At 37.6% G+C, this 19,447-nt stretch overlaps 1 protein-coding gene across 2 annotated transcripts; it reads left to right on the top strand.

The window, feature by feature from the left end:
• Positions 1 to 4,630: 4,630 nt before the first annotated feature.
• stk33 (serine/threonine kinase 33) lies at positions 4,631 to 18,318 on the top strand. Of its 2 annotated transcripts, none has more exons than XR_010913795.1 (14): positions 4,631 to 4,860; positions 9,001 to 9,116; positions 9,662 to 9,775; positions 9,908 to 10,012; positions 10,157 to 10,295; positions 12,776 to 12,855; positions 13,733 to 13,820; positions 14,323 to 14,398; positions 14,522 to 14,634; positions 14,731 to 14,816; positions 14,900 to 14,972; positions 15,357 to 15,714; positions 16,088 to 16,162; positions 16,382 to 16,440. XR_010913795.1 is itself a non-coding variant. In XM_067496427.1 (14 exons), exons 2-14 carry the CDS (start codon positions 9,030 to 9,032, stop codon positions 16,592 to 16,594), a joined length of 1,419 nt encoding a protein of 472 aa, XP_067352528.1. In that variant the 5' UTR covers positions 4,636 to 4,860; positions 9,001 to 9,029; the 3' UTR covers positions 16,595 to 18,318. The 2 variants fall into 2 exon arrangements, 1 of the variants encoding a protein (XP_067352528.1); XM_067496427.1 differs by having other exon boundaries at positions 4,636 to 4,860; positions 15,357 to 15,526; positions 16,382 to 18,318.
• Positions 18,319 to 19,447: the final 1,129 nt, after the last annotated feature.

Genomic DNA, 19,447 nt, shown 5'->3' with positions numbered 1-19,447 from the left:
GACTGTCTGGAAAGCATGAGATGAGATGGAGACATTCCACACAGAAATGATGTCACCTTACTGCCTGGGCCTGAGGGGTTTTACCCATGACATGCTGCTCGACTCTCACCAGAAGAAGGAGGGATGTATCTGAACAGATAAAATGGAGAAAGGTGAGCTTTTAAGAGACGTCTCTGATGGTCAAACCACAGTTTGATGTTATTTTCTGCTGTAAAAATGCTTACTGCTTATTGAGGAACAAGGATAAGATGATATCTTTACTAACTTTACACTGCTCAGTTTTTTCTTTCACAAGTGCTTCTTTTTGGAAGAATAGCGAATTAGTCAAAGTAGGTGTGTGTACATTATTTGGTTATAAGCATCTTGCTTGTTTGTGACCTTTCAGTCAGCAGTAAAACATTACAGGATAATAATGACACACTCTTGTGACCTTTGGCGAACAATAAAAGGGCAGATAGATAAGCACTGAGAGGACAATGCGAGCTGACCAGTGAAGCAGGCTGTGAACTCAAAGTCTGAAGTTTGTTTTTTGTGCTGTGGGGGTAAACCTGAGTTTTGTGCTGCATCAAGGTCAACTGACATGTTACATTTTTAGCATGTGGCTACATTTTAAAGTCTGTGGCCTGGATTCTGCAGTTGTAACATGTCTATGGTTCCAGGGATGATAACGTTTTTAACTATGCTTCATGATTTGGTCTTTATCTGGAAAAAAGTCAGACGTTATCAGAAATATGGCCTGTTGTGTTTTTGTCACCCTAAAAACTTCCCTTGCCAGTTGAGACCTGCAGAGACTTTCCAAGTTTTCACTTCTCATGAGGGAGAGATGTGTGGCAGTGGTGAAAAGCAGCTCTCTGCCATCTGCAGAGCAGCAGGTAGTGTAGAGAAGAGGAAGGACAGTTTTAACAGCTCGTTTCCTACTTACACTGTCATGAACAATATCGAGTTGGCTCTGCTAGGGAGCATCGATGCTGGTGAAACAGGTGAGCATTACACACCCTGGCACTGTTTTACTGGGAAGAGAGAGCTGAAGTATTGGACTATCTTGTTAATCTGTCTTTTTGTCTGCCTTCAGACAAATCACTTATCACTTATGAGAGCACAATAAAACCGGTTTTCACTTGTAACTATTCAATTGAGTTTCTGTTGAAAGAAGTGTTTTTGGTCATGAATGTGTCTTCTGAAGATAACTGAACAATATTGAAATGTACTGTAAATTTCTAAGATTTGTACTGTATAGTGGTTTTGTTTTGACTAGAAAGCACTTTTTTGGGCTAATTTTCTCTGCAGCTGTTCTCGTGAGATGTCTTACAAAACCTCTTATTTGACAGTATGCTTACACTTCCAGTACATAGATGTTCTCATTAAACCATTAATGTTTCGTGGCCTTTTCACAACGTTTCTGTTGCCCTAAATGAAAAAGATTACATCATGGTGACTCAGCAAAGTGTCCTTTCTCTGTGTGTTTCAGATGGGTTTGAAATCAAACATATACACATTTTACCATTACCTAATGTTTGTCTCACAGGCTGTAATGACTGTTATAGAATTACAGTTTGCAGAGGGGTATGACAACTCAAACCTTTTCACTTCTGCCCTAAATTAATTAGCTTGTTTATGCCCCTTGAGCAGTCATGCACCACAGTAATTATAGAAATCATTGTTCAAGAGTTTAAAACTGCCACTCTGCTGTATTCATTGGCTAAAAACTGTTGTGGTTTTTTTTATTTACTGTGCTGAATTCTCCACTGGCAGTAATCTGTTTACATCTGATTTATAGTTTCATATTCTCCTTGGGAAACAAAAACACAAAGGAATATGTATTCTAAGCTTATAGATGGGAATGACATGTTATAGTCTTGTATGACATTGTCAACTGAACCACTAAATATAAGAGAAATGTAACCAGTTTATATTTGGGTTTGATGGTATTTACTGATTAAAAATACCTATAACTGAAACCATAACTGACTTGTGCCTACTACCACAGTATAATGTTTACAGAAACTCCACGTTTTTTTGTTTTTTTTTGCAGCCATTGTCTTTAACAAATAAATAACATACATTTCTGTGACTCTGAAATGTGACCCTCTGTGACCCTTTATGCTTACTATGGCACTTAAAAAAATACATTTTCTGAGTAGAATATGAAGTATTACATGCAGTATACTACATTTAAAACTTTTCAAAGTTTCTGAAGTCAGATCAGTGGTTAGATGGCCCATATTTGATCTCCACAGCCATCTTTGCTTTGTCAGAATGGAAACAGCAGATCATGTCCTAGAGGAGCCTGTGAAATGGGCAGATGGATCTGTGGTGGTGTACGACACCAGTGACCAAAAGTCCTTCCTCCATGCCAAAAGCATCATGCAGCAGATCAAAGAAGTCCGAGGGGAGAGCTGTAAGGGGTGAGTGACCATAGTCTGCTGGGAATGAAGCAGAGCTGAGGGATTTGCTTTGATGAACTAATGAGGCCCATTCCAGAGATAAATGTGTTTAGCCCTATCAGGGAGAGGATCAGCGTGGTATGCTGTGAGTTAAGGATTGCATTCCAACATGCTGTACTGGGCAGATTGGTTCCCCTGTAGATGAGCAGAAGTTGCCACTATAAAGTAACCCATATGAACCCAAACACACCAGTCTGAAGACATTTGTATCGTTTTGGACTCACTTGATACAAATTTTGTATTAATTAATTTACTTATTTATTTATTAATAAACAATCAATATTACCATCTATCTACAGGTGTGTAGGACATTATAATGTTACATCACAAGAAAAGCAATAAAATGTGAAACATTAAAAGACATAGGAAAAAATTGAGCTTATACTGTATATGCAGTCCTATTGTTGGCTCAGGAAGACTGTTTCCAGGAAGTGTCTGGAGCAGAGGATGACTTGAAGATATCCAATGTCTTCATGAAGCTCATTCATCATGTGATGGAGAACCTTAAGAACCATGTTGACCACAGATGTCACAGTGGCCCCAAGTCCTTGGCCAGTGTTTAAGATTAAATGTGGATTTTATTGGACACCTAGTACTGTGTTAGCCTACAGATGTTTTGGTGTGAGTTTAATTGTTTGTTTGTTTTTATGTGGAATTACACAATTAACTTTTAAATTTCCCAAATGACAGCTGGTATCCAGATAAAAATAAATAAAGTTTTCGACAAACTGCATGAAAGTTGGATGAGAAACAATCTCACAAATAATTTGCAGTTTCAGTAACATACTTTTGTTTCTTACTGTACAGCAAATTGGTGAGGTGTATCTGGCAGAATCATGCCAAGATTAAAGAGAAGGCTACCCAAACAATCAGTTAAGATTGAAGATTAACCGAGTTTCTCCCTCACTGATCACTTTAAATTCCATGCCAACTGCACCATTTAACCTAAATGGAACTGGAGCCTAAATCAGATTTCAGTAGTATTCCTTTTGTCCCACAGTTACAGGAGCAGGGGGATATTAGTCTCAGTAAGAAAAAAACAATTGTACAAGAGTATGTCTTAATCCAAAAGTAATAAATGATAATTTTGAATAGATTTAACATGTAAAAACCAAGTAGCATTACAACAACAATAAGAAAAAAGAGTAAGAAATTAAATATAAAGTCATTTAATTTAGGGCTAGGGGTCCTAATATGACATGAAAAGCTTATGAATATATTTTGTAACTGTAGGAAATAAACTTGAAGCATTTGTGGTTAAGCGCTGGTATTTGTGTAAGATCTGGCCAAATGTCAGTGCACAAAATGCCTGGCTTCAGTTAACAGTATGTCTTGGTAAGTAATGTGTAAGAGAAAGTTTATTTTGTCTGTACAAATGTAAGCAACAGTACTTGTACTTACACTTGGAGTGCTCTTGAATTAAAGTAGCTCCTTTTCATTTATCCTCTACCTTTATCTGTCTCTTATATTTACAATTAATTTCAAATATTTTGATATTGACATTACAAAATCAAATGCCTTGCTAGTAGCAAAGCAGAATTGATTGTTTCAATAATTTACTCTCCAAATAACTCAAAAGCAATTGCTGACTATTTTGATTCTAACAGATTTTTTTCATTCAAAATGGCAAATATTTCATAGTTACAGTCAATTAAATAAGTGCATTTTCTTCTATTATTTATTAATTTTCATGTTTTTTTGCTTTTGTACTAACTAATAATAAGTTGTACCTTTACATACAGTAAAAAGTTAACAAAAGTGATGTAGCAAATGTAATATTTCACTGACTGGGAACCTTTTTCTTGATTGAATATTGTAACTTTTAAGCCCTTAATATATTTATATATATATTTTTTAACATTCATTTATACTTTACTTTAGAAGTATTTTTATGTTATTAAGTTTTACTTTTACCTTTAAAGAATATACAATGACAACACTATACTTACCCCACCTCTGGGTTTGTTAAAGTTGGTTCTCCTAATTAATTTACTACCACTTATTCTTAAAATTTCCTTTATGATACTGTTTACGTTTTCAAATGATAATTTTTAAAAAACATTTTCCTGTAGATCAAACTCAATAAATAAGTAATGATGAACAACTTGCCCACTAGATGGGGACCGAGGACCAAGCAAACCCAGGGTACCACTGAGAAACAACTGTTGCCCCTTAGAATAACAACACAACTCACGGTTGTTGTGTAAGGTGGAAACTCCGTGACAGTCCTGCAGTGTTCACGTTAATCATAAAGTGAAGTTTACTTGACGTCTGAGGGGCACGCGGGAAACACCAGGGGCGCTGCAACACCTGGAACCGAGGAGCATCGTTCGCTCATAGGAGTTTTGTTCCTCTCTGCTTCCCTTAGTCACAACGACAAACTATTGAAGAACATGACGGGGATCTGTTTTCAGAGGTAAGAAACTTATATTAAGTTGTCCAACAGTAGTGTCAGAGTGTACACATGGTATATGTAGGAGTCATATATAATTTTAGATGTATTTTAACTCGTAATACCATTTAAAAGCTAGAGTTTGTGCAACTTCATTTTGCGTTGCCATGACAACGTGTGCCACGGGGAACACTAAGGCTAAATTAGCTAAAGTTATTGTTCACGGTTTCTGCGCTATTTAATATTTTTAACGAGAGTATTTTATGACGCCTCGTTACAATGTGGTCAACAGCAGAGAATATGTTAATTATTGTTTCTGTTCTTAGGCGTTAACTCCAAGTAACAGCTCCCTGACATCTCTAGCATTCTTTGCTAGCGTTAGCCTACAACGTTACGTTAGCTAAGCAGGTAATTAACGTTAACGAACAGTTGATGTTTTGGGTTAAAAAGGTGTTTAGAGTAAGTGTATCGGGACATTGAAGTTAACGGCCGTGATCTAATTAACTAAAACACACCAGAAACACCCTAACGGATCTTTATAATAAGCCAGTCACATTAGTTTAAGTCACTGATAGCATAAATGGGGGAGATGATGAACGTGTATGCGCCAGATGTAACATACCGTAAAACACGTGACCGAAGAAATGTTTACTACCTTTTACCCTTAGATGATGTTTTACCTATTAGAAATAGTGAAGCACGTTACCGTCAAGAGCTTGGCAATTAAATGATATTTCACTAAAGGTGAAGACCTTGTGATTTCTGATAGGAATGTGATGAGCATTGAAATGGTTTTGATTTGTTGTTGTTGTTTCTGCCATCGCCTACATTTTTCTTGACGTCTGCCCTCCCAGCCTCCCAAAGTTGAACCCAGCAAGGGCAGAGAATAAGCCTTAACCAGGATTAAACCAATAAGAAAATTTGAATTTTGTTGGCCCTTATCTCCTAGCAACACGTGGAGGGCTCTGAGCAAATAACAAAATTTGATCTTTTGCATCCTTTTGGTAAAGCATGTTTTCTTGCCAATAGACACTTATCAAACATGACCACTGAAGACGGGGAATTCTTGGAGGGGCGTTTATATTATTTGTTTATAGGTACACTATGTGCGTAACTTGTTTGCTGTGAGTAGGAACAGAAACTTTAATCAACGCTTCTTTTTTAGCCCTGTTGTCCATTGACTGTCAGGAATCTCTCACTGTGCTTTTTTTTTTGTATCATTTAATGCAAATAATGGCTATATGTTCTTGGAATATTACATTTAGACCACAAGCTTTGATAATCTCTCTGTATACAATCAGGATTAAACCCATAACTTATTGTAAATGGGCTCTATATTTGCATTCTAAACATGCAATTTCTTGCCTCATCAGGTAATGTAATTCCACACTTCATTAGGACTGTGAAGTTTATCATTTGTCATCAAAGCCAACCTGTCAATAAATGATTAAGTTTCACATCAGGAAAATGTAATATTTAGGCTCAAGTAAAATAGCAGATAGCTGTGTACAATTTTGTTGACTTTAATTGCGATTAGAAAGATTTTGTTTTTGTTGGATTTTTCAGGCCTTTTGTGGCTGTTTGTTGCAGCTAGAGGCAACATCATTAGAGTTGCTTAAGCCCAATTTATTTTAATGTTTAAGCTATTATTGAAAGTGAATTTCTAAAGCAAAAAATATAAAATATCTAATGTCTTGATGGTCTGATAGGAAGTGAAAAGTGGAAACTGCTGCAGCTTTTTTACTGGCATCTGCTATTTGTATATACTGTAGCATCAACGCTGTAAATTTCTATCACAGATTAATCTGTTGATTGTTTTTACAATTAGATGATTAATTGATTAGTCTATGAAATTTCAGAAAAGAATGATGTATTGACTGATCATTTATTATGATTTCCAAATGCCCATTTTGGTGTCTTTATGCATTCACAGAGTACAAAATATTAAGGAAGGAAGACACATCTGAACATTAGTATCACACTGAAAGCTCACAGAGAAAGCTCACTGATTAATCGACCAATGGTTGCAGCCTAAAACAGCATATTATTTGTGTCGTCCTCAGCTGCAGTGATTTCTGTCCTACTGCACCTTAAAACTTGTAGGTTATTAGCAGCATATGCCAGTAAAATGTATTTGCAATTTGCACAACATTGTCAGAATTTTGTTTGTCTTTTCCCTTTCAATCTTTCATACTGGCTGCAAAGTACATCACAGCTCATAGGGGCTATTAGCAGCCATTTTTAATATTATGGCAGAAAATAAAACTATGCCGTACTTCTATGATTATAACACCTTTTACCATCCACTGTTCCATATGAGGGACATTAGATCTATGTACAAGTTTAGCAGACTTGGTATGGATTAAAGATAAGAGTAATAGTAATAGAAAATTTAATATTAATACAAATGTTGTACAGGTAGCTGAACTGATCATTTAGCCTTAATGGAGGGTATTTTATGTTAATGCAGCACAGGGGCACAATCCTACCTATCAAAGCTGAGAGGTCCCAGTTACAGCAATTTGGTCACGCAACAAATACAAGTGGCATGTTTGCAGGTTGAAAGCTGGGAAAGGAGCATGTCCTTGTCACTGCATTAACAGTTTTTGAGTGTTGTTGGTGTGGCAACTCCATTGAAGAGTGGTAGGTTTTGGGAGGAGTGCTGGGAACCCTGTCCTTGTAACAGTACATACTCTTAGTGAGGTTAAAAGAATTGGTAGCTGTTGACAGTGGTATTTACAATACAATTTAGACTTTCTGAAACTTGCCAGTAAAGTAAGAGTTGCAGTGTACGAGTTAAATCTAAAAACTTTTTTGTTAATTTTCCATCTCTGGCCCTTCAAATTCTAAGTTGGAGTTTTGTGATTGAGTGCAAGTTGTAGTATAAATGTTTAAAGCTATTAAGTTAAAAAATATAAGTGAATTATTTTGAACTGTAGTTTAACATGTACTTTTTGAAACACAATCTTAAAGCAGTTTAAAAGACCAGTATTTGTATGTAAGAGACTCATTTTAAGGTCACAATCTTGACCTGAACCCGATTTCCCATTTTCTTATTATCTGGATTTTGGGGCTAAGGACCAAACACCTCTATCTTGGAGAGACATGAGATGCACAGGACCTTTGTCATCTTCTTCCTGTCACTTCAACTCCCCAGTGATACACTCATCACATGCCTCTGTCTCTCACAAATGAGCTGTGATTGAGGTGATTGGAATTTCCTGAGGCTGTCACAATCGTTTTGATTGGAAAATAGACAGGAGATAATGGGAGAGACGGGCCAGTTATGAGAGCCCTGTCAGGGCTAAAATAATGCATCAGAGTGAAGAGGTTAAAGACACAGCTTCCTTGTTAATAATTAATTGCTGTGCGTGTGGTGGATCCACTTCATCGCTCCCAGTCATCACTTGATAATTGCTTTACATTTAATTTGGCTTTAGAGACTGTTTTTCAAGCTGGGTAAATTGTGCTTAAAGTTAATATGAGCTCAGACAGAAACAGCAGCTTGGTCATGAAACCAGTGATAAATAAAAGTGACAAGATAGATATCAGTCCGTGCACTATTTCTGGAATCATGAGGTAAAAGCTTAACAATGGGACTGGTAAATGACGCTTAATTAAATATATAAAAGTCAGTTACATCAAAATATGGAAATATTGGTAAATTGAAAATGCTACTGTTTATTTGATACACTGAACATGTCTGGGCAAATGAAAGCCACTGATTGTAATAAGAACTGTTCTTGTTTGAGTCCTTTTAATGTCAGATGCCACAAATGGCAGAAATGTTTTTTCTGTTTCATACCTTATCATTGCAAATGCTAATGCTTTTGGGATTTGTGCAGTGAAGTCCACCCGCTGAGTTGCCAGAAATAGGTGTCTTTGAAAGAATAAGAAAAACAGTAGCACTGCCTATTGTCACAGTTGACTAGAAGATGTTGTTCATTTTCAGTAAGGTTTGGCTTTATAAATTATGGCTGTATTAAGTTTTAATAATAACAAAGAAAGGAATCATTCTCTGTAATTTCTTTATTAAAGTTATTACTTTCTCAAATGCAGTTAATAGTTGTCAACTAAGAATATCTTTTGTTATGGACAGCCCTTTAGCATGGCGTGACAAGGAATTTTAGAGAGATAATGATTGCCTTCTCCTTCCATTTGTAGATGAGAGAAACAGATGTACTGGATTAGACATGGACGTGGTGTCCCTACGGACCACCAGGGACACACTGAAGAGGAATGTACCTGTAATACGCCTTGAGAATGATGCTGAGCTCAGGGTATAAAGAGATTGTATATGATTCTATCCCAGTTTTTTGTTGTGCTATGGGGGTCAACAGTGAAGAAGTCATATACTCACTTGTGACCTCTGTGGTACAATTCGCCTGCACCAGGAGATGATCAAACTTCACTATGCTCCTGTATAGCCCCCCTCCCCTTTCACTGGGGAATTGGACTGCTCCCTTTGCCAAATTCAAAGCAGCCAGTGCTCAGCCTTGCATGCACACAGATAATGATCAAGTTAATTAGACCTGAGATTGAAAGAACTGCAGCAGCAACTTAATCATTTGTAACTTGATTAGAAATACTATATTCTCCTGCTCCAGAGACCAGAAAACCTTTAGTTTTTTCAAAAATCTTGAAATTAGGATGTGCTATAGACTTTCAGCTCTTGATGTAAGACGTGTTTTCTCTAATCCAAAACAGTAAAGTGACCCTAAAGTCATAAATGCAAACTCAAGTTGAAGTTCTGTGCTCTCTGACTGACAGTAAGCAGGCGTAGATTACAAATGTATTAATTTTTCTTTCTTGTCTGTCCCCATAGGAAATTTATAAATTTGAAAGGAAACTAGGTCAAGGTAGCTTTGGAGTTGTTTATGAAGCCACCCACATTGAGACACAGACAAAATGGGCTATTAAGGTGGTTTGCAGACCAGAAGTGAGTGCAATTGGCATCCCTCTGGGAAGCCTGTTTTATTTATTGTGATAAAACTTTTTTGTTTACAGAGAACAAATGGCCATAGATGTGCTGAAAAACCATCAGTCTTGATTTGACTTTCTATCACTTCAGGCAGGAAGTCCTAAAGTCAAGATGCTGGGGCATGAAATAAACATCCTCAAACAAGTCAATCATGATTGCATAATACATCTCAAGGAAGTCTACAACACTGCTAAGGTGAGCATTGCTGTTCTTAAAGTAAGCCCCCAACGTAAGCCTAAGTGGGTTGCAAGTAATCTCCTTTTACTGTGTCACTGCTTAAATATTACTGATTGGTACACAAACTGCATGGTGAGATGTATTTCCTTTGCTTGTTTCTAGATGATATATTTGGTTACTGAGCTGTGCTCTGGAGGTGAGCTGAACCAGCTGTTGCGGAGAAAAAAGTACTTCACAGAGGAAGAGACGAGGCACATTATTTGTAGTTTAGCTGATGCTGTTGTCTACCTTCACAAAAGAGGTAATGCCATTCTACAGCTTTACATTCTCATAGTTTTGTAAACGATTTTAACACCAGCTGGAAATATAAAAGCCTTACCTTTACAATACAATTGCATATTCCAAACAATATGCAATAGTGTAAAACGTATTGTATTTTGTTGTAGTCTCTGGTATTTTCTATTTTAAATGATGTAAACAGGTGGCATTAGAACACCCATTTCAAGCTGTTTTGAAGCAAGTGTGCTTCAGTTAATAGTGCCAGAGTCCAATTGTTATACTCATATTGTGTTCGCATCAGTGGCATTAGATGTTTTTCACTTTAGAAGTGTGGCCCCTTTTGATAAAACAGCTATAACAAACAACTACCAGGAAAAAAACATAATAAACATTTTTTTAAATTAAATCTATGTGTTAACTTTGAAATGTTGTTTCCCCCTCTAATGGTCAAATCTGTAGTTTGGGGTAATTTAGGACATTGCCAGTAATGGCAATAATGCATCATTACATGCAGCTAATGACTAATTTACAACAAGCTAGGGAGCAATACTGATTAATAGGGGTGATTTTACATAGAAAGTCCCCCCTTTGCTAGTTTTCCTTACCTCTGTGACACTAATGATACTAATGAGAAAGTGCAGGCTTTGAATTAGGTGACCAGAACCCCTTTTGTCAAATGACAAATTATGAGTGTCCCTCTGCTTAAAATTCTATGGGTTTTCTATCACATTATTGCTGGATTTTGCCACCCTGAGCTGCCATTTGTCATATTCAGCTCTTAGTTACCTATACTCAGGCTCAGCTGTGCTTTGAACTTTAATGGTAAGACATGCTTGTAACAACATTGTACATATTAACACTGAGGAGCCAGTTGTTTTATTAAAAAGCATGATTATTTATTAAGTTACCAGAAGGGTCATTACTGAAACCAATAAAAGTTATGTAATATTTCCTAATTAGGATGCCATTTCCTCTCACTAGTATTTTATGAAATAACAAAAACAAAAGGAAAAAATAATTAGCTTATTTTAAATTGGTAATTGTGGTTTACAGCATGTATAATTAATAAATTAAGACATTTAAGATTATGAAATTGAGAGTTCAGCTACAGCATTGAACAAAAAATGTTATATGGATGAAGGAAAAAGGATCATTGTCAGGTGTTTGTTTTATGCACACCAGTTGGTCCAACAGTGTTGCATTGTATACAGTAATTGGTTGTAGTGAAAAGGTCTGCCCAAGGCAGATTATATTTTTCCTCCTGCCTTCTCTCACTCCACCATCTTTTGTTGACAAGGCCCTTTATCCCGGTCTGCTGTAAGGAAGGTAAACAGATTCCTGTTCAAGTGGGTGGAAAACATAGTTTATTCTGGTGACTGACATTAGCTGATCATGTTGCACTTAACTGTGATCACAGATTTAATTCTTTTCAGTACTTCTACTCGTCTTGTCATAATATATAAGACAAGAACCCAAAATACATTATGCTGAGGGGGGGAAAATTAAAAAAGGATACTGTGTTTTTCAGTATTTTGTGTCAGGTTGCTTTTCAAAATATAAGCCACATTCAGTTAAGCTGCTTAGTTAAGTTAGTCTTTAATAATCCCCTCTGGGGACATTTGTCCTTTGCTTCACTGATCTTAACTGTTTAGGAGCAATGAGCGGTACAGTCAAGCGCCTAAAAGCCACCCCCTCTTATGAGGCCAGGGCCTAAACCAAGGGCAAACTCTGAGACTATTCTACAGTAAAATACTTGTCTTTGGGCAAGGAAAACCCTAAGCTTACAAAGACAAGCTAAAACGTTGATGTAATTATGACCCTGATTGAAGATATAGGAGCTGCTGAATGACTAAATCAACAACTGAAATTTACAGTAACAGCAACACTAAGAACGACTGCTGAATGCGACTGGAAAAAAATGGGTTGGGCCAAGTGAAAACATGGAAGGTTGGAAGTTGTCTAAAAGTCTTGTCTATATAGAAACTCAAAATACTAAGATGCAAAAAGAGATGCAGTTTGTGTTGTGTTTTTTTTATTTATGTTTTCAAATGTTATATATTGTGGGGATTACAAATACCTGTGTACACACAGATACCGTATAAATGAACGTTTTAATCAGTTGACAAGGATTGAGTTACGTAATGAGACACGCTTGTAAGACACTTCAAGTTTTTTTTAAAGGTGTTTAAAACTGTGTTATTTTATTGGCCACTAGGACACAGAATAAGTTGTGAACAACAAATATTACGGCATCATAAAGTTGAAATGGCAAGTATTTCTGATAATTGTATATTCAACATTCACTTTCAAGTAGGCTCTATTTTGGTCTCCACCTACTGTCTGTCTCCTTTACCACAGCTACTGCTGCACTGTGTGTTTAATCACAATGGTTTCATTACTATGACCAACTTTTTGTCTACTTGATAACATTGTGAAAGACAGAAAAAATATTGTTAAAACAGATTATGTCTGTTGAATCACTTTTCTCCTCTTATCTTATAGACATAGTCCACAGGGACTTGAAACTTGAGAATATTCTTGTGAAAAATTCTGTGGATGATAATGGCAAGATTAATATAAAGGTAAGATGTTGAGTCAAACTGTGAAACTTTTCTATTACTGTTTTTATCCATTCTCTGTTGGACTGAGTGCAAGCCTCTAATGTGCGCTTTTTTCTTGCTATCTCCTCTATATTTAGTAAAGACTTTAAATACTACCTCATTATGACAGACTCCCTCTGGTCTTCCCTTATAGTACACCTTTACAAAGAGAGACTCAGCTATATCTTTGAACAAATTACCAGCCGAGCACAGCATGTGTTGTGCACTGACAACAAGGCAGCCAAAGCAGATACCTGGTGTGCAAGCTAAAACAAGTCTAGGCCGCAGCATAAACGCCCGTCTCTCTGTTTACCCCCTTTGTCTCACACAGGCATACATATATAAATTCCTACCTACTGTATAAGAAAGTTACAATGCAACGAATAAATAGCTGTCATTTCACAGGAGTCTGAATTAATTTCCAATAATGGGACACATGTTTTGCAAATATGAGGACCTGTTTAACCTTAGGAGCTTTGTAGGTATGAAATCATCAAGTATCAGTGTTTCTGCTCAAGCGCTAGAAATGTCTTAAATGGTAGCTGTAGCTCTGTTGGTAAGGCAGTCGTCCATGGCAGGACTCCACATCCCTCCTGGCTACGCGTCGAAATGTCCTTGGGCGAGAAACCCCAAGTAGCTCCCGGTGGGTCACGTGAACACCTGACCACCACTATCGGTGTGTTTGTGTGTGTCTCAATGGGTGAAGCAACATTGTAAAGTGCTTTGGATAAAAGCTGCATATAAGCAGACCATTCACCGTTTACCATGTTTTCATGACAAAACCACCTTTAACAAACAATTTAAATTAAGGCTCTACAAGCCATGTCTGATTGTTTCATTCACACTGTTCTCTGCATAGGTGACAGACTTTGGATTATCTGTGCAGACGGGTGGTGTAGGGATTGTGAACATAATGACGGAGGCCTGTGGGACACTTATCTATATGGGTATGATACCTGTATCTCTTACCGCATGTTAATAAATCACACTGGTGACCACAAGGTCATCAGCTGTCTATGACAGTATTTTTTTATTTTTTTTCTTTCTACCTTTTTTGGGTGTCAAACTTATTTGTAAATTTAACATGGTTGTTTGGGGCTTATAAGCAGTGAATGCAATTCTATTTTTACATCTGGAATGTGTCAAGCACATTCCATTCTATTTAATTTTCTAACAATAATTTTGCTAAGTGGCAATCTTGTTATGAGCAGTTACTTGTTTTGTTTGTATGAAATGCCTACTAGCATGCTTAGATTACTGTTAAATGCATAGTTTACAACGCGAACTGTCCATGTGTCCTTGAATGAGTTTGCTTTACATACAATATAGGATTTGCTTTTGCAAATGTTGCTTAGCAGCATCACTACTGGTCAAAAACCAAATTTTCAAGTCCCCAGATATGACTTTCAGAGAGACGACCATACATTTGTTCATCTATATCAATTTCAGCACCTGAAATGATGAGTGGTGGTGGTTACAGCCAGTGGTGTGATGTGTGGAGCATTGGAGTTGTTATGTATATGTTGTAAGTAGTCCGCTATATATTATAACATATATATATATATACACACACAGTCTACACACATACACACACACACACACACACACACACACTGTGATTACTTGTGTCTGAACTATGTCTCTGTAGGCTGTGCGGGGAGCCTCCATTTGTGTCCAAAACAAAGGAAAGCTTACTTGCAGAGATTATGAAAAAAGAAGTCAAATTTAATCAACCCATATGGGCCAAAGTCAGTGATGGAGGTAACATTTAACATCTCTTTTCATCCTTCAATAATTGATACCCTAATTCTGTTTATACCAACAAATTCACTAATTGGCTTAAGTCTATCTCAACAGCAAAAAATCTACTGACTTGCCTTCTGAAAGTGGACCCTGCCTACCGCATGTCTGCAAATCAGATACTAGAAAGCCCCTGGATTACAGTAAGGCAGTGATTATTCCAGCTGCATTCTAAATTTTACCACCAGTCACACAAGTAGCTCTTATGATGTGCTTTGTTCAACAGGGTGACACTAATGTGCCTGCTCTACCCTCCAATGTGTTGGAAATGATGCGTGACCACATGGAAGAGGAAGATGGTAAGACTATGATGAAAATGTTTGTTAATACTGTCCAGGTCATGATTTGATCTTTTGAACATTTCACAAGTGATAACATACTCACATACAAGATGTTCTTGTTTGGTAAAATAGTTTTATACAACGGTTCTAACCAGTCAATTAGGAAAAATAAAATGACCGGCATTAGCTGAGTAGTGCACAGTACTTTCGAGTATGCCAATATGGTCAACATTTTTAAGATATACAGAGCAGCTATTTGTAATATGTAACTATAAATGTATTCGATACAATGGAGAATACTGAGGAACACAGATGCAGGTGACGGATGGAGGGAGAGTGAGATAAAGTAAGAAAACCCGCATGAGGTTACCTTATGTTGACATTTTTAACTGTCTACAAAAGGAGCACAGACTCTAGAGGACTTGTCCCTCACCTGTTCTAAGGACACCTTGGACCCACCTCTGGTCCCCAAGGAGGCTTCAACAAAAAAAGACAGCAACTGCGCAAGGCCTGCTAAGCTCAGTCCTGAGAGAAACGGCAGACCCGGCACATCCTTCATATCCACAAAGACGGTACTGTATGTCTGTTTGACACGGCTCTACAACATTTTGATCTCAAATGCCTGTGTATGTGTTTTCTTTCAGGACCCTAATTTTATATGGCCCCAAAAAGTAAAAAACAGTCAAGTCTCTACTTATCTATATTACTACTGGATGTGGTTAAAATTCCATCTGTCACATCTGCTTACACATCTCATATGGTAATTACCTACGTCATTTAATAAAGCTACATTATGTATGTACCCTATGTATTTTATTTGACCTAAAACTATACGATGAAGTAGATAATGCACCAAGTCAGTTTTGTAAAAAGTATTCATATTGGATATGATCATGTTTTAGTCACCAGCTTACAGGCTCACATGGGCAAGCAGCATTCTAATCTCAAATGTGTATATATCATCCATGCCAAATACAAATAGGATTGTGAATTTCATGTTGTTCAAGAGACAGGCTAAAACAAATTACCTTAAAAGCAAAGTACCACTGTTGGTCGATGGAGTATAACTATACAGATTACACTAATCATGCTTTGTTTTGTACTACCCTTGTATGTTGGAATACCATCAACAGAATGGTGAGGGCCTTCTGCAAGAGCACAAAAATGTTTCTGAAATCTGGGGAACATCTTCATCCTCCTCCACACAGGTTTGTTGAGCGTAAACTTTCAAGCTATAAATACCTACAGCTGTACCGTTTTTTTTCAACGTGCCCTGCATTCTGCAATTTGTATCACATCACCACTAGATGGTGCCAGATTTAGGTGTTGAAGAGGCTCTTTATAAAAGTGTAACCATGCAGAAGTTTATACATAAATGTGACTGTTAATTGTGTTATATAAGATGAATATGGATCTTATTCCTGCAGGCTTGTGTATGTGTGAAATCCTCCAAAAAGCTGAGTGCTAAGCAGCGAAGACCTCAGGACAAGAAGGACTTCAGTACAAGACAGAAACTGGCCTTTGATCTAAGTAAAACAGGCAACCAGAGACTTTCTACCTCCAGCAAAAGTAGGAATAGCCCCTGCAGACCATTGAGCAGCTCTCAGATTAGTTCCCATTCAGAAAAACTAAATAAATGATTCTTATCACATGAAAATAGCGGGGTGGGCGAGACATTTTATTACATGTAATTCTAATGTTGTTATAAAACTTTTATGAGATAGCGTTGATATCAATGTTACTGCTGTAAATGGTGCAACTTATTTGATGATGAGCGGAGACTGAGCAGTGTCAAATAAATGGGGCTCAAATGCAGGTGTGAAAAGAGCACAAGAAGTCAGGGACCAGTGTTACTTCAGCAGTGCCAAAGGAAAAGGTCCCGGTCTGAGGTGTTCTCCCAGGTGGGGAAAACTGCTGCTGAAGAAATGCTCCCTGTTACAGAGCCAACTGTTTGAGAATGCCACGCAGCCCTAACACAGACTTGCATTCTTTTAAAGTGGCCTGCAAACACTGAGATGGAGCAAGTTTGTCAGATATCACTGCTGGCATCTGATGAACATTTCTTAAAATGGTAATATAATAGTTTTATCTTTTATCTAGTCGTTTTTATATAGTACAAACTGTGAATGTTTCCATACACTAGATAATAAACTAATAATATATTGAAAAATAAATCCTTTTATGTAAAAAAAAAATAAAATTTAATTTATACCACTAGGGAAAAATGTATTAATTACCTTGGATATACTAGAAAATATCAGAGGGGACACATTCCAAAAGTCAAATGAAAAATGTAATCTTTGAATTGGTAAATTTCTATTGTAAGAAATGTGCCAAATGTCATAAAACACAGAACTGCTTTTCATTTTGTTGCTCAATCAAATGACAAAATGTATCTTATTGTTTAACAATATCATGCTAAATTGCAAAAAAAAAAAAAACCCACAGGAGAATACAGGAGATTGTACTAGAAAAGATATCACAACACTATAGTAAGTATTAAGGATTTTCTCTTTTCTATTCTGACCTCTCAATTCCAAAACGTCCTATATGCAGTGACTGCACCCACACAGTGTCAAAACAGAAAAACTGTCACACAGGCTGGTTACGCTCCATATGAATGCAGAGGATTGGGACTGAGGGCAGCCACGGGTCTAATCTCGTTTGGAGGCCATTGAAAGCAGTAGGAGCTACTTTGAGGGCACTGCCATTCAAGCACAGGTTTTTCTGCTGTAGAGAGAATAATCCCCAGCATAGATACAACATTAAAGTAGCCAAGCATAACACACACAGAGGCTGAATTTCAAATCCACCCATTTGCATCTTGAAGTGAATGAATGCCAACAATGGGGCCCAATGTTCACACACAGGCTTGTTTTTAGTGTGTATGTGAAAATGTAGAATAGATTTGTTAAAACCATTTTCAAAAGACATTGCTACATTTCAGAGAAGAGGTAGTTGTCTTAAAAGTGCGGACACAGTATGATTACCTTCATCAAAGTCAGTGACGTACTAATCTTGGGTGATGTTTCTTAGCATCACGAGTAGATTTGCTAAGCAGTTTTCGCTGACTTTTGTTGATTGTCACATTTTCTTTATTAATTAAAATAGAAGGAACAAATGATGTGAATTATCTTTGATCGAAGCTGCTTGCCAAAGGGACTGCAACACTGGTGCAACATTATTGACATACTGTATGCTATTGGCTTACTCAGAGCTGTAGTAAGTTACTGAATTCATTTCCTGGGCTTAATCTGACAGGAAAGTGCTATCCCTAAAGCTACCTACTACCTAGTTCTGTGTATGAAGATGTGTAATTAGAATTGATTGCCTGAATCACTGCCCAATAAAACTGCAATGTACATGGAGTGTGTCACTAATTAATAAGTTGCATGAGTGTGTATTAATGGTCCATTCAAACAACACCAAAAAAAGGTTAAGACTTTCTTCTTTTCGGGTGCTGTCCGAAATGTGATTTTGCTGATAGATGATAGTATGAAACACTAAAACATGGTGATGCATTTAGATAGCGAAACCTCTTTCGCTTTCTAGTCTACCACACTGGATTTGCATAAAGTCTGTTTAGACAACCTCCTGTATGGCTAATTAATGTCAGAAGAGGAGATGGGATTTCAGCATATGGTCCTCATTGTTTTACGCCAGACTTTTAATTAATTGTAGGGAAACAAAATGGAAAAAAAATCTCCAAATTGATTTGTGCAAGCAGAATATGACCAACAGCAAACAGTGCTTGTAGATGCCTCACTGTGGAAGGAATTTAAATTGACTGTAACGTCAATGAACGTTTTTTTCATATATGTTAAAGACTCCTGTTTTACTTTTTGCCAAGACAACAGAGAAAGGAGTGGGATGGGAGGGAGGACAGACTGAGAAAGGCTGTATGGTGGATAGGTTAGGGGCGTGGATTTGGGACAAAGCATGGAGGCAAAGGAAATTAGAAAATTCGTCAGGATGGAACAAGCCCCCCCCCACCCCTTTCCTCCAGCAGAGCTCCTGACAGATGGAAGTAAGGGTGGGTGGGTTGACAGGCTGGAGGGATTAAAACTGCAACCCCATTTTGGGGCCTGAAGAGAGTGTCACTCCTTCGAAGGTGGGGTGCAGAAAGGCACTTGTGGCGAGAGTCGCGGGGAGCACGAAGTGGGTACGAGCAGGCTAATGTCAAAAGAACCAAGGTTGCTTCCCGTCCCTCAGGTCCCCCTCAGCTCCTTCCACCTTTATCCACTGAGGAGCGTGGAGGGGGCTGCTAAGAGAAGGGAGAGGGTGCATCTCAATAACATTAATAGAGCTCTCTTTAATTAATCAGCTCATCTGCGGAGGCCCCATACCTGCAGCTGAACCTCCGTCCCCCCCCCCCGCACTTCCCTCCATCCTCACACTGCTGCTGTGACATTGTGGTAATGAGGTAACACAGCTACAATGTCATGGAAATGTTGCGGAGACGTTATCTGTGGGAGCTCATCGCACATGCTGAT

This window comes from Channa argus, chromosome 2 (assembly GCF_033026475.1).
Source record: "Channa argus isolate prfri chromosome 2, Channa argus male v1.0, whole genome shotgun sequence".
NCBI lineage: Eukaryota > Metazoa > Chordata > Actinopteri > Anabantiformes > Channidae > Channa > Channa argus.
The sequence above is the reverse complement of the archived record's forward strand: the minus strand, read 5'-3'. Positions and strand labels throughout refer to the sequence as shown.